A 13,817-nucleotide genomic window follows, 5' to 3' on the forward strand; every position below is an offset into this window, starting at 1 on the left:
TCAAAAAGAATAATTTAATATATCATCCATAGAGTTGTAGAGAATTCTACAAATAAAGTGTGGCAATAAAATCTTACCACATTCACAAATTAGCCAATTAAGTTTAGTTTCTACGATTATCTCAAAATAAACTATTTTCTTTTATGTGCCAAAAAGTATAATCCTCTTCTTTCTCTTCCTCCAAGTTCACACCCCCTCATAGTAGCTGAAAAGATTCTTATAAAGTTTTGAGAGAACTAAAAAGAAAATAAGATGATGTAGAAATTATACACAATATTTTGTTTATGCTACAATAATGAAGATAATATGAAGAATGAGAAAGATAACTCATCGTTGTGTGCGCAATATTTCCAGAAAGAACAAGCAGAGCTTGACGGCCATATGAGAAGGTAAAAGACAAGAACACTAGCTTGAAATAATACAAATGGACTGAATGCTCAATTGAGATTGTACTTGGTACAAGAATCGATTTTCTCAAGTGACAGAAGACAATTGGGATCTGCCAATAACTTGAAAAGGTATACAAAAGAATGGACTGGCCTAGTTACAAACTCTAAGCTGCTTGAGATAATTTAATTGGTTAGTTGTGCTACAGTACTTCTGATCTAGACTCTTGGATATGCACAGGGAGTATAACTGGTTCTCTTAGAAATCCAATTTCAAGTCAGAGAGGTCATCAAGAGGGATTTCTAGGCCCACTAGATCATGGTCCAGTAGTGTATCATCGTCAAAATTCAACCAAGAACCGATATCCTGATCTTGTCCACATGGCAAACTTGTCAAAATGGTATCATCTATCTCTTTTGATGAATCCTGAGCAACATTAGCTGCACTCTGTATCTCAACTTCTTGGTCAAATTTGGTGTCAGAAGTATTCATGGTTTCACCAGAATCCCGCATCGAAGGTGTCGCAAGATTGGCTGTCTCTGTGACTCTACCAAGACCATTTCCAGACGAGGATAACTGGACTATCTTTTGCTTTGGTTTTGTCTTTGTTTTACGTTCAACCTTTCCACTGCTTACTGATAGACGGCCAGTTTTCGCAGTTGAGTTTCTTGTCGATGCATCTTTGCCTTGTTCCCTGTCTCTCTCAGTCCTTTTCCATTTCGGACCACCTGAAAAATGGTTGCTAAGAGTTGTGGTGGCTCTTGAAGCAGAACCTGTTACATCATCAAGTGGTACCTCCCTCTTTCTCCCTCTATTTGTTATTGGTTCAGTTCTAATTGAAGTTTGCTCAGGCAAGTCACCTTGATAAGGATCCGACGAAACCCTGTCAAGCTTATGACCAAGTCCAGGTCTCTCACCAATAGATGTCAGACCAGAAGCCAAAGCACCGGAAACTGCAAATATAAATTAGAAAATCTCATCCATTAACCTGAATATAGAAAAAAAAAATTCAAACTGCATAAACATAGATGAAATTAGAAGAGAAAAACACTTAGCCAAAGGAATGCTATAATCATGCAAAGGAGGCAAAACAAACTAACAGGACAATATCTGTGCGGTGCTTGATTTCGTAAATAAGATCCTCAGTAGCAGAGCTATCACTCAAGAAGCTAGTTAAGAACTGCATTATCTTGAATACACCAGAGGCAGTTTCAGATATAGTACCTTCGACATATTTAGAATCACTGCTGTGCAGAGGTGCACAGATAATGTTTCGCAAGGTAGGTTCATCAAAGCAGCTTTGACCTGTTTGCTCAAACTTGTGACATCTGGCAAGAGTTCGCTTTGCAAAGGCTAAGGCAAGTTGTTTTGAAACCTTACTGGCACCACCTTTATGACTTGAACCACCTCGACCACCCTGTAAAAATAGCGGATTTCAGAAGTATTTCCGTTGGTCGCATGCAAGGCCGTACATTAGATATAGCATCCAAGGTGTCTACTTTATGTAATGTGCAAATAAACAGACCTCCAATATCTATATTATGTGCTCAGATATAGGCAACCTTCAAAGAAGGCTAATCAACCACCATTGAGTATAACATTAAATGCGAGAAGATGTCTTATAAGTTATAACTGGTCTTGACTTTGCAGTTGGACTAGAGTGATCAATTATAATGCTCATCTACCCCGAACACTAGACCTAGTTACCTAGTAAAAACAATACAACTAACTGCATAAAATTCTCTACATAGAACACAAACATAAAGTTGACCAGTACAATGTCTCACTAACATTCCTTATCCTGTTTTGCCATGAGCAAAGAAACAGTAATCAACTACTAGGATTAAAAAGAATAGTTACCATTAACTTTCTGTATGCAGTCTCAACAAGCTTGTTCATCGCAAGATGCTGAAGATTCCTGCAAATTAAGTGATTGAAGCCACAGGTTAACCTAAAAGAATGCACAAAAGCAAACCTCTGATGCTACAGCCCATTAACATGGAACTTGATCTACCTCTCCTCAACTTGTTTTGCATCTTGAATAGCTTTATCTAACTTCTGTAGTTGAATTTTCTTTTGCTTCATCTATAAAATAAGCAAAAAGTCATTGAATTATTTTTAGACAAAGATTGTTTATGGTAGAATAAGATGCCCAGGCTTCTGTGGCATCAGCTGGATAGATTAATGCATCAACTAGATTATATCAAAGAGTGTAGATCATAGAGAATATCGAATGAATTATTTTATCATACATAGAAAGTAGAATATTACACTTTTTATATTAGGAAAAGCGACCTCATTGCTCCATTTCTGGTCCACAGCATGCCAGATCATAGGTAAAACCATATAAGGTAGTGTACAGGCAAAAGAGTTGACCTAGGTACTAGTGCACTTTTTCAATTGGATTATTAGTTAGATAAGTTTGTTTGATTTGATTTGATTTAAATTTGACTTGTTTAGTTCAAATGAGCTAGCAAACTGAGTTTAAAAATTCAGCAACATGAACATGGGCTTAAAGCCTTGACCAAATATTAAAGATCCATAAAGACTCTGTATCCGATCAAAACAGACTGAATAGATTATTTAAGTATAACAAATATAGACAGAAACCTTCTGGCAGAGCTTCATCTGTAACTGTGAAATAGCTTTATCGATCTCCCCAATCTCTCCCTCATCTAGCTTAGGCTGCAAAAAAAAAAACCAGGTAAAAGGCGCAAAACTAGAAAAGACGATGATTACAAGCCAGCTATCCCAGGAAGAGAGAGATTGTAGTTTGGACTTTTAACATACAAGGAGATTTTAAGTACATCAACAAGAAATTTAACAACAAAGTTGTTCTTTCTAGGTTTACTTTTTCCTCTTGGGTGAGTGGATTCTACTGCTAAATTGAGGTTTTTAGTGCACATGCAGTTCCAGGGCAGAGGGAAAAAGAGGATAACAAATAGGAGATAGCAAATATGGATGAGTACCAGAATATACTAGCTAAGAGCAAGGGAGTTATTGGTATTTCGTCTTCTTTGTTTTGTTATCATTCAGCATATTAGTAGTGGACATGGTAGGAGGATTGAATGAAATTGATGCATAGGTAGTGCAAGAGTACACAAGGGACAGGAAGAGAAGAAGGGGCCTAGCAATCCAACTGCAACAACAGTTCCTGCTGTGGTTTCTATGATCGATCTACAAATGCTCCTACTCAAAGGTATCATATTAACTATATTTCTCATAAACTATTAATATGTGAACCTCTAAGGCTCTAACAATTAGCAATAAGATAAAGTAGAAGCTAAGCGCGTGCATTCAAAGATGAAGATATTCTATGAGAGTGAAAAACTGATACCACTTTCTCCGGATAAAGCCCGATGCTATGCAGCTCCATCAAGATTCTTTCATTCAGAGACATATGCTCAAACTGACCCTCACATGGAGAAGTGCCAGAAAAACTTGTAGTTGTATCAAGGCTGTGCAACTGCCTTGAATTGGTTGGCATGAATCGAGATAGAAGGCCATTTTCTGAATGTAGAACAAAACTATTATCAGCTAGTAGATCATCACCAGAAAAGGAACTCTGAATGTTTGGATTCCTGAAGTTGCTTGAAACCGTATGTCCATTACAGAGCATCTTATCTGCTGAATGATTTTTTGAATTCTCGAATTCTAAATCCAACTGAAAATCGGATTTCGTAAGTGCCTGATTTTGATTTTCCACATGGCTATTAATAGCATGAGGGAAATAATCGCTTGAAAACTGAAGTAACGTATTTCCCTGTTCATTGCAGTCAAGTAATTCATTTTCTTCTTCTATGATGAAAGCCGAAAGAAGTTTCTGGGATAATGGAACCACTTCCTCGAAACATTTGTCTGCTGATAATTTTCCAGATACCATTTTGACAAGTTGTAAGTCAGGATCTGGAAACGAAATTCCAACAGGCTTATTTGGACCAGCCATTGTTACACTTTCTTCTACAAAGAAAGAAGAGAGAGGTGAAGGCAGCACTTGGCCTGGAAGCTCATCCTGAAAAATAAAAATTAGATTCAAACCCTTAAGGTAGACACAAGAAAATGATACTTGGCATTTCCAAATATGTTTGTGTAGGACAGAGATTGTTGTACTATGACAAAAAATGCATACATACATTATATATATATATATATATATTTGCATGAAAATACAAGTCTAAATGCGATACATAATTCAAAGAAAATGAAGATTTTCAAACACATGTTATTAAGGAGAGAATGAAACCCTAAGTAGAACATTGAGATAAGTTGATACCATCAATTTATCATCAGCATCAAAAAAGTTAGGTGTGCTCCTGTCAAGCTCCTCGACCAATGTAATCTGAAGCAATAGTTAAAAAATCAAGTTATAGAGTTTGTTAGTATAAGAGTCAAACCAAGATATTTCAAATTATCTTTAACACTAAAATCGATATAAAACTAGCCTGATTCTTCACGAAAGTTATATCTTCCATAGTGACAAAAGTGAAAACCAGTTCCATCTTCTTCCAAAAAGGACTACAACATGCAGCATCTGCAGCAGCAAGAGACTCTAAATTAATCAATAAAAGTAGGTAATCCTCAAAACCAATATAGAAAAGGAAGGATGCACACAGCTAGCATTGCGAGCAGCAGTTGCAGCAGCTAACAGTTCTTCCCGATCATCATTTGTTTCAACTACAGGAAACAAGAGAGTAAGATGCATGGTTTTCCGAATAAAGGAAGAAAAAAGAAAATATCTTAAGCATAAATACACAAGGATGCCAAAATAATAAGCCGTGTTTGGCATCATACCTGTCAGATCTGATGTTACACTCTGAGCAACTTGCCCAGGTCGAGCACAAGCTTTGCGATCAGACATTTTTTTCGAAGGAGGACGACCTACCCTACTGCACAGATGGGTTACTATTTTAAGATAAGCACAAATGCCATAAAAATATAAAACTAAGAGCCATATAATCATCAGTTGTAAGTCAAAATAGTCTAGCACCTTTCACTCTTGTCAGAACCAGACTTTCCACTTTTTAGTGGCTTGGTAGCATCTGAACTTTCCATTTTTTCTTTCAATAAAGGTAGGCATGCTTTTGCGTGTACTGAACCTCTTCCACTCCTTCCTTGCCTCCGAACACCATCTCGAATTTCTTCTTTCAAAAGAATTTTATTCTTCTTCATCGGCAAAACCAAAGTTGTTGCTTTATGGACAACATTCGTGGCACCATCCTCCATTTCAACATTACCAACTCCTTTTTCCTGAAACTTGCTGTCAATGGGACCTGATTCCTCACTTTCTGATAATCTGGCTGGAGATGAAATGTTTTCTTGTTTCAATTTTGATTGCTGAAGTGGATTAGGAATGCCCCTGGAAATTAAAAGCCCACTGGACTCCAAAGATGCTGGTCTGGCTCCAATATCAGGAGGTGTGAATCCCTCAGGTAAAATATGGGCTTCATCAAAATTTGAGACTGGAGAAACCACATTGGCTCTTCTTGTGCGAGTGATCTTCTGTGGCCGTTGACCCACCCATTGAGCAACAGGAGGTGATGAGGATCCAGTGGGTATGGGACGCTTACGGTTGGTCACCCCCGATAAAGGCTGGACTTTATTCGGGCAAGAGGCTTGCTCCCATCCGTCAGTTCCCCCAGACAAGCGAGGGACATTAGATGATGAATTCATGACAAAAGCAGAACTAGTCCTTGGTGCCCTAGATGCTTTTGCTTTATTCAAAGGACTTTGATTTCCCGCTTGAACATCCTCACGAATATTCAGCCTGGATAGCACAGCTACTGTCATTTAGATAAGCAAGTATGATGAAACACAAGGAAGAAGACATTCAAGGATCTCCATAAAGAAAAGGGGTGAAGCTACCTCTGTAATGTCATAGGTCAATCTTAAAACAGCATGTGATGTATCAAGGTTGTAATGACATAATTCACATAACTACCTTAGTGAAAATACAATTTGTGCAATAAATAGATCAACACAATCTTGTATTTGAACCTTCCTAGATAAGTTTGTTGATTATGAAGACCAAGAAATGGAAGTTGCAGGTTATATCACGAGACCAAAGAAGTAGCCATATTTGTTGAATGATGTATTAACATTAAGGAGTCCTTTTGCATAATAGAATAGACGAAAGTGAGAAGAAGTATCATTAGACACATGAAGCTCAAGAATGTTGCGGAAGTATACATACTTATTGTTTCCTTTAGCTAGAATCCGCTCCTTATCTAGTCCAGCAGGGCGTTCCCTTCTCTCATTTGGAAGAGGGCCATTATCCATATCAGTCTTGGGTATGACTCGGGAACCAGCACCACTCTGTTGGAAACTTCCATCTATCTTGTTACTTCCTGCAACCCCACTGGAAGATCCAGTTCTGTCAAGTGAGAAGTCAAAGATCATCTTCCAAATGTATGGTCAGAATATATCATATAAACTTAATGAAGCAAATAACATAACCTGATGAAAAGCAAAAAATTGTTAAATAGACAAGCAATAATCTAGCAAGTTAAATTGCAAAAGTTGTTTCTTGTTCTTATGGAGTGAGGAAAAAGTAGTATCAAGATGGTAACTTTTGAAGCAACTAAAACATAACTACTGGAAGAATTTTATCCTTCTACCCAAGAGCTGGAAGAAAGATGCTAGATGTATGGATTATATGAATCAACTCAGTCCAGAGAATTTTACTGATGCCCAATAGAAGAAGATTGAACTCAACAAAGTTGTGTGCAAGTTCCAGATGTGAAAGTCATGAGCTAAATTAACAGTGCCTATCAATAGTACCCCCTTCATGGTTGTGTTTGTAACTTGACCGGTTTCATTTATCCTACTATTTCATTTTCTATCAAATACTAGCTGCAGGAGGGAAAAGATCAATATCGTTGCCTGAAATGAAGAGAGGAGAGAGTCCTTTCAAGCCATCCTATCACCTATTTTGTAAAATATGTACCACTCTCACTTCCTACTACATTTGACCTCTTCAATTACATATTTAACTTCATAAAACATCCACATATTTTCTTCCTAGTAATTTCAGTTTATCACAAAGTGATTCCTGCAATTTCGACGAAAGTGAATATTATTGCACTTAAATAATAATAAAAAGCTCAATTGAGACAGCATGAAAGCAAAGGAACACTGAAGGTCCTTAAGCAACTTTTCCAGAAATGGAGAAATCAACAACAATGAGAAGCAACTTCTTTCAACTATTTGGAGCCATCACGTGGATACTATACTTTGATAGGGAGAAGTAGAGGTTATCAAATCATAAGGCTTTAGTAACCCATAGAGCGAGCAAGTCCACAATTGTTTTTGCACCTTCTTAGAGTAAAATATCTATAAGACTGAATATAAAGATGAAGGTAAGTTAAGGATAATTGAAACAAGAATCAGTACTAAGGACTGAGGAGATTACCTGAGACCGAGGCTATCACTAGCACGCAGACGAGTTTCACTATTGGTCCTCTGTTGAGTTGTCTGTTTGACCTGTCGATCACCATCGTTGACTCTGTTAACCACTGTTCCAACAGAACGTTTACGTTTCAATTTTTTCTCCCATCCTTCACCTCCAGGAGAGAATGGATTGAGCTTGTCTTCCGACAGCACTTGCCCTCCATTGCAAGCTTTCAACATACCCTTGTCCTTATCAAAAAACAAACTCTTCTCCTTGTCTATTATTGGACCTTGCCTCATAGGAACATGACATCGGCCTTCTAACTGAAGCAGGCAAAGGGGACATTCAACTTAAAATACAAACTAACCACACATCAATGACATGAGTATAGTTTCCATAAAGAATATATATATATATTACAGGATCATATATGCTACCTTTATATAGGAGATATAAATGTACATAATAAATAATTGTTGAGTGATCAGATTTCCATTTCAGAATTAACAAGCACATAATATGGAAAAGAATGAGAATGATAAAAAGCAACAGCATTTCGAAAACAACACTCTTTGCATAAGAAATACAAACCCGTACATCCGCCAAAGAGGAGCGAGCACGTTTATTTGGAACCACATTTTTTGCCCTGTCTTCCAGTCTTTGACCTAAAAGTTCTGCAGGATTTTGATGGGTCTGAGTTCCCATCTTCAACAGATTTGAACTACCTGACTTCTCAGTTGGCAAGTCACTTCTTTGGCGCTTCCTTGACAAGATGTTGCGATACTTATCTAATTTCAGAATTGATTCATCTAGAACCTTTGATCTATCCCTGTTCAAAAAGATGCCAATTCAGCATACAACCAGAGAACGGTGGTCTACTACTGAGTCCACCTGCAACTCACATCGATGCATAATATACAATGCGCAAGAATGAGGGGCAGGAAGCATGTCAGAGTACCTGGCCTTGGTCGCAGATTCTAGCAGGCTAGCTTTGAAGCGCTTAACATCCTCCATCAGAGGGAGTGGCTTTAATTGTAAGGATCCAAATGGATGTTCCTCGAGAGGAACTGCAAGAACCCTTCGAAGCTCTCCCAAGCGAGTATACTTCTGCTCTCCCATGGAAAATGGTTCCAATGATAGATACTGTGTTACTGGTGGAATTTCAACTGGTGAAGCCATACTTCTGGATGCGCCTGGTGCAGAAACTGAAACACGATTCTCCAAGCTCTCTCGTAAACTTCCAGACCTATCCGAATTGGAACCTGAATATGCTCCCCGCTGCCCATTTGAATATGTGGCAGAAAATGTTGATCCATCCAAATTACTTGAAGCTAGTTCTGCTCTTGTGCTTCCAGCCATTCCTTTTCTACCCAATCATAACAGCTTGCTTCCGCATTCTACTCTACTTACTCACATCAGCCATCCTCTCCTGGATACCCCCATCAAATATGCACAATTCGATCTAATTCCTCATGCATAAAAGGACCGCTTCACAAATAGGCTACAAAAGAAACGTACAAATTTAAATATAAACTTTGACACCCCTCAAAGAGTAAGTACTACTATTTCCTTATTGAAGAAAATTTTGATGGAAAGCGATATAGATAACGAGTTAGATGATATCAACAGCGACAGAAATAAATCATTGATCCTTTCAACTGAAGGCTCAAAGTGAAAAACTTAACAAATACCCAGTAATAACAAGAGCAAATGCAGTAACAATTACAAAGAAACTGCCCAAGATAGAGAGACACAGAGGAAGTTGAAAGGTTGCATTACTTCCCAATACCCAGACTCCACAGGAAAACAAAACCGACGACAGAAGCCCCAACTGGAAGTAGCAAACGATCTAATGAACTTAACTACGACTCCAAACTGTAAACAGACAGAGCATTAACAGAAAATTCTCCAAAAGCTGAAATTAGACCTTACCTATAACCAGAACCCCGCGATCCGGAGAGCGTAATCACCACCTAAATTGCATCGATTTCGAAACTTGAGCTCTAGAAATGTGCACCAGATGAACAAGAACGCCCTTTGACCCTGCCGATCACGAGCTCAATACTCCAAATTGAGGACCGGATCAGTGAAAGATGTAAGAGAGGACGCAAGTAACAAAACCCTTGCAGATCAAATCCCAGGACGCGAGCGAGAGAGCAAACCCTACTTCTTCCCCAATTCTAGGGTTTCACCACCGATTCAATCAGCTGCATTCCACGATTGGATTGGATCGGCTCCCAATTCGGCAATGAAAAGAGGGAATTAAGCGGGAGGAGACGCGCTATCGATACCCAAAGCCGTCGTCGAGGAGGAAATCTCCGATAAAAAGGGTCGGCGAATTTGTTCGAAAAATAAAAATAAAAAATAAAAATAAAACCCGGAGAGAGGCGCCGTGTTTGAGGTGAAAAGGATAGCAAATTTTGGGGACGCCTTTTTTTTTTCTCCTTTTCCGACTCTTTTCCGATTGGTTGGCTAACTAACTACGGCTTTGATTTGGGCAAGTAAGTCAAATGTTGGGAAACCCATTGACTTGACTTAAGTATTGACTAATTAACTGTGTTAATTGTAGCTAATGATTGCTCGCAATAAGTAACTCGTAGTAACTCTCTTCTTCTTTTTTTAAGAGAAACTATGTTAAGAAGGCGTAAGCCATAAAATTTACAACTCATGGGGACTTGCGAGACAATCCTCGAGAGGACGTATTCTCCCTTAGAATAATATAGCAAAGGATCCGGCACATCCTAAATCTAACAAGAAAACTAATCACCAACATTAGCCAACTAATTAGTAGCTTAATTTTCTTCCCTAAATGATGTGTAAGAAGGCTTGAAAATGATGTGTCTTATGATAACCGGAATAGTTAAAGGGGGGACAGCTTCCCATTACTAACTACACTTTTTCTTGTGTAGTTAGCAGCTATAGTTAATGACATTATATATGATCAGAAAATGAATGCTGTGGAAGCTAAAAATCTCTTTAAAAGTTAATATGCCATAATAGAATTTTTAATAACGTGGCTAAGGAAGAGTGGGTTAAAAGCTAAAAACCTCTTCCTAAAGTGTTCCTATGTGAAAAAAAAAATTTATTAAAAGAAGTAAATGTGGTCTTTGGTTCCTGGAGGAGAAAAGAAAGATGAGCCAGGAGTTTTTTTATTTATTTTTAAATCGTGGTTAATCTAGGTTGCTGCTTTAGTTTGGACTTTGAAGCATCTAGCTTGAAAGAAATATTATAATTTTCACTGATTGCTTTAAAAGCTCGGAGGAGTTGAAATACTAGTAATCTCTCTTTTCCAGAGTTGGACAAGAATCCAGGCTACTAAGAAGACTAGTTGGCTGGTGCGTGCTGAGAGTTGGACTGAAATTAGAGAACCCAGTGTTTTTAGATGACTGTTGAATGTGTTGGTATCATTCAATCACTTCTCTATTGTTTGTTTTGTTTTGAATATTTTTGTGCCAGAGATGAACTTTATTTTTGTTACTGGTAAACATGATTGCCTATTGTGTTGCTGTGGAACATTTGTTAGTTTTTGTTGATGTTGTTATGTATCTGTAATGATTAGTTTGTTGTTTGGGTTAATCTTTCCACTAGAGTCTAGAGATTAATTACATGTTTTATGTTTCAATGAAATGGGATTACGGTCTTTTTGTTAAACCAAAAAATAAAAAATGAACAACAAAGATTAAATCTCATGTGAACTAATTTTCAGGTCATTTTTTGTTTTACATAATAAATGCCAAAGTAACTGCTACTCCTTCAACCGGACAACCGGCTATAAAAGGGTGGAGGAAGATTGGGTAGTAGCTAGCTTATTACTTCAGCAAGGCGGTCATGAAGTTGAGCTCTTCTTTCACTCAGAGAAAAAAAAATATAAATTTGCCCCCTGACCTTCACTTTCCGTTCCATTCAGTAGAGAGAGTAAAGAACTGACGATGGCTCTCACCCCGCCCTCTTTTTAACTCTTTCTCTATACTCTTGTCCTTCTCAAGACTCCTCCGCTCCAACCCAATTCTTATCAGAGATTTCTACCATCTCTTGTTCACAATTTCTTAGTGTCGAGTTGCTGCTGATGGAGTGATATGAACTTCTTTTATAGTCTGCGTCTGCGTGCGATGGATCAATAAAACTTGTGTTGATTGGAGTCTCTCTCCTAGCTGTACCACCGACCAAATATGAGACGACATGTGCTTATTACTAATTTCACGCCCTTCGCAATCATGAGCAAAATGCCGACTTAATTCCTAAGCCACCCACCCCCTCCTCCTTTTTATCTGAGGAGAAGAAACTCTTACGCTACGAACGAATGATTCAAAGATAACAGCGATGATCTTCACACGTCCATGATGCCCATCGCCACATCGCAATTATGGAATTACTTGGACGATCCAAAATCCAATAAATTCGGTCAGATTTGGCTGGCTACGAGCTATAACATTGGGTCCACCGATCGAGACTTGTAAATTGTACCCACTGTGGTGATGGCCAGCCTGTAATATAAACTATATAAAGCGAGATAATCGATCCTATATAAACTCATTAGAACCTTTGTTGGGTTTTAACACCAAAAGAAAACAATGGCACCCATCTTGCTCCTCCTCTTCCTCGTCTCAGGAGCAACCGCCGACTCCGACCCAGTCCAGGACTTCTGCGTCCCGGACCCGGGTCCAAACCCGGTCCAACTCACCCATCTCTCCACATACCCATGCAAGAACCCCTCGAACGCCTCCGCCGACGACTTCGTATTCTCCGGGATCCGCTTCCCCGGCAACTTCTCGAACCAAACCGGGTTCGCGGGTATCTCTGTAAATCCGACCCAATTCCCGGGCTTGAACACGTTGGGCATGTCCTTCGCCCGGGCCGACTTCGAACAGGGCGGGGTCAACCCGCCCCACTACCACCCCCGGGCCACGGAGACCGCGCTGGTCTTAACGGGTCGGGTCTACTCCGGGTTCGTCGACTCCGCGGGTCGGATCTACGCTAAGGTGCTCGAGAAGGGGGAGGTCATGGTGTTCCCGCGCGGTCTGGTGCACTTCCAGATGAACGTTGGGGAGTCCAGAGCGACCATCTTTGGGAGCTTTAATAGCCAGAACCCGGGGTTGGTGAGGATACCGGGGACGGTGTTCGGATCCGGGATTAAGGATGCGGTGTTGGAGAAAGCGTTTGGGTTGAGACCGGAGGAGTTGGAGAAGCTGGAGAAGAGATTCAGGCCATCTTAGGGTAGAGGAGGTATATAAATTATATTTATTTGGGATTTTTTCTGATGGGAATTTATGCGTCCTTATCGATTCTAAGGCCTTTTTGAGTTTTCGATCAAAATGTCACTCCTCCTGAGCTGTAAAGCGCAACAAAACAAAACAAAAATGGAGTAGTAGTTGTTGGGTATTTCAGCAAAATGGTTATTGTTATAGTTGGGCCGTTTTTTTTTTTTTTTTGGATGAGTATGTTTTTATAAATTTTGGGCCTACTTGGGCCCAAAACTATGGGCTCAAAACGAATCAGAAAGTGCATCGTTTAGCATTATAGCCGAGGACCACGCCCATATATATACAGAGGTTTACTATACGAGCAGCTCCTCGTTTTGACTGACTTAAAACTTTTGGCCCCATGCGACCATATTTATCCCCATTGGATAAGATACGAGTCTAGTTGGCGCTTGATTATGTCATCCGTGAGATAATGTACATCAATTGGGACACAATTTTATATATGAGTAAGAATAAGCTAACATCATCAGTCATCTCAGACAGCACTGCAAAAGAAAATTTTCATTTTTATTTAGTCGACTATAGTTTAACTCTCCTCTACCAGCTCAACTTTTATCTAATATCTAACTTTCCGAGGTGTTTTACGAAAATATTTAACTTGCCGACTTTAAATAAACGCCTCTCCGGTTGTTGCAGTATTGAAGTAACATTTGCACGCAGCCCTATCGAGAGTAGTTGTATAAGACCACATTAGATCGTTGTCTAATTTTGAACTTTCCGAGGGGTTTCACGCAAATTCCCTTAAAGGAAGAGAATGCCCTTGTGGTGCAGTATTTAAGTAA

The 13,817-nt window shown here is 39.1% G+C and overlaps 2 protein-coding genes across 5 annotated transcripts; one reads left to right on the forward strand and one right to left on the reverse strand.

Annotated features, from left to right (window-relative positions):
• Positions 1 to 406: 406 nt before the first annotated feature.
• LOC140801921 (uncharacterized) lies at positions 407 to 10,073 on the reverse strand. 4 transcript variants are annotated; one of them, XM_073157296.1, is made up of 16 exons: positions 9,707 to 10,073; positions 8,733 to 9,275; positions 8,372 to 8,603; positions 7,796 to 8,097; positions 6,578 to 6,757; positions 5,375 to 6,151; positions 5,179 to 5,273; positions 4,999 to 5,061; positions 4,830 to 4,918; positions 4,661 to 4,726; positions 3,725 to 4,399; positions 2,998 to 3,072; positions 2,402 to 2,472; positions 2,248 to 2,305; positions 1,612 to 1,804; positions 407 to 1,340 (listed from the first exon to the last, which is right to left on the reverse strand). In XM_073157296.1, exons 2-16 carry the CDS (start codon positions 9,131 to 9,133, stop codon positions 646 to 648), a joined length of 3,972 nt encoding a protein of 1,323 aa, XP_073013397.1. In that variant the 5' UTR covers positions 9,134 to 9,275; positions 9,707 to 10,073; the 3' UTR covers positions 407 to 645. The 4 variants fall into 4 exon arrangements, with proteins under 4 accessions (XP_073013397.1, XP_073013398.1, XP_073013396.1 ...); XM_073157297.1 differs by having other exon boundaries at positions 6,578 to 6,742; positions 8,366 to 8,603; positions 9,707 to 10,067; XM_073157295.1 differs by having other exon boundaries at positions 5,179 to 5,270; positions 8,366 to 8,603; positions 9,707 to 10,067.
• Positions 10,074 to 12,345: 2,272 nt separating this feature from the next.
• On the forward strand, positions 12,346 to 13,164 carry LOC140802048 (germin-like protein 2-4). Its single transcript, XM_073157460.1, has one exon. It carries the CDS (start codon positions 12,346 to 12,348, stop codon positions 12,985 to 12,987), a length of 642 nt encoding a protein of 213 aa, XP_073013561.1. The 3' UTR covers positions 12,988 to 13,164.
• Positions 13,165 to 13,817: the final 653 nt, after the last annotated feature.

Source organism: Typha latifolia, chromosome 15 (assembly GCF_019914945.1).
Source record: "Typha latifolia isolate L0001 chromosome 15, TyphaL0001v2, whole genome shotgun sequence".
Lineage (NCBI taxonomy): Eukaryota > Viridiplantae > Streptophyta > Magnoliopsida > Poales > Typhaceae > Typha > Typha latifolia.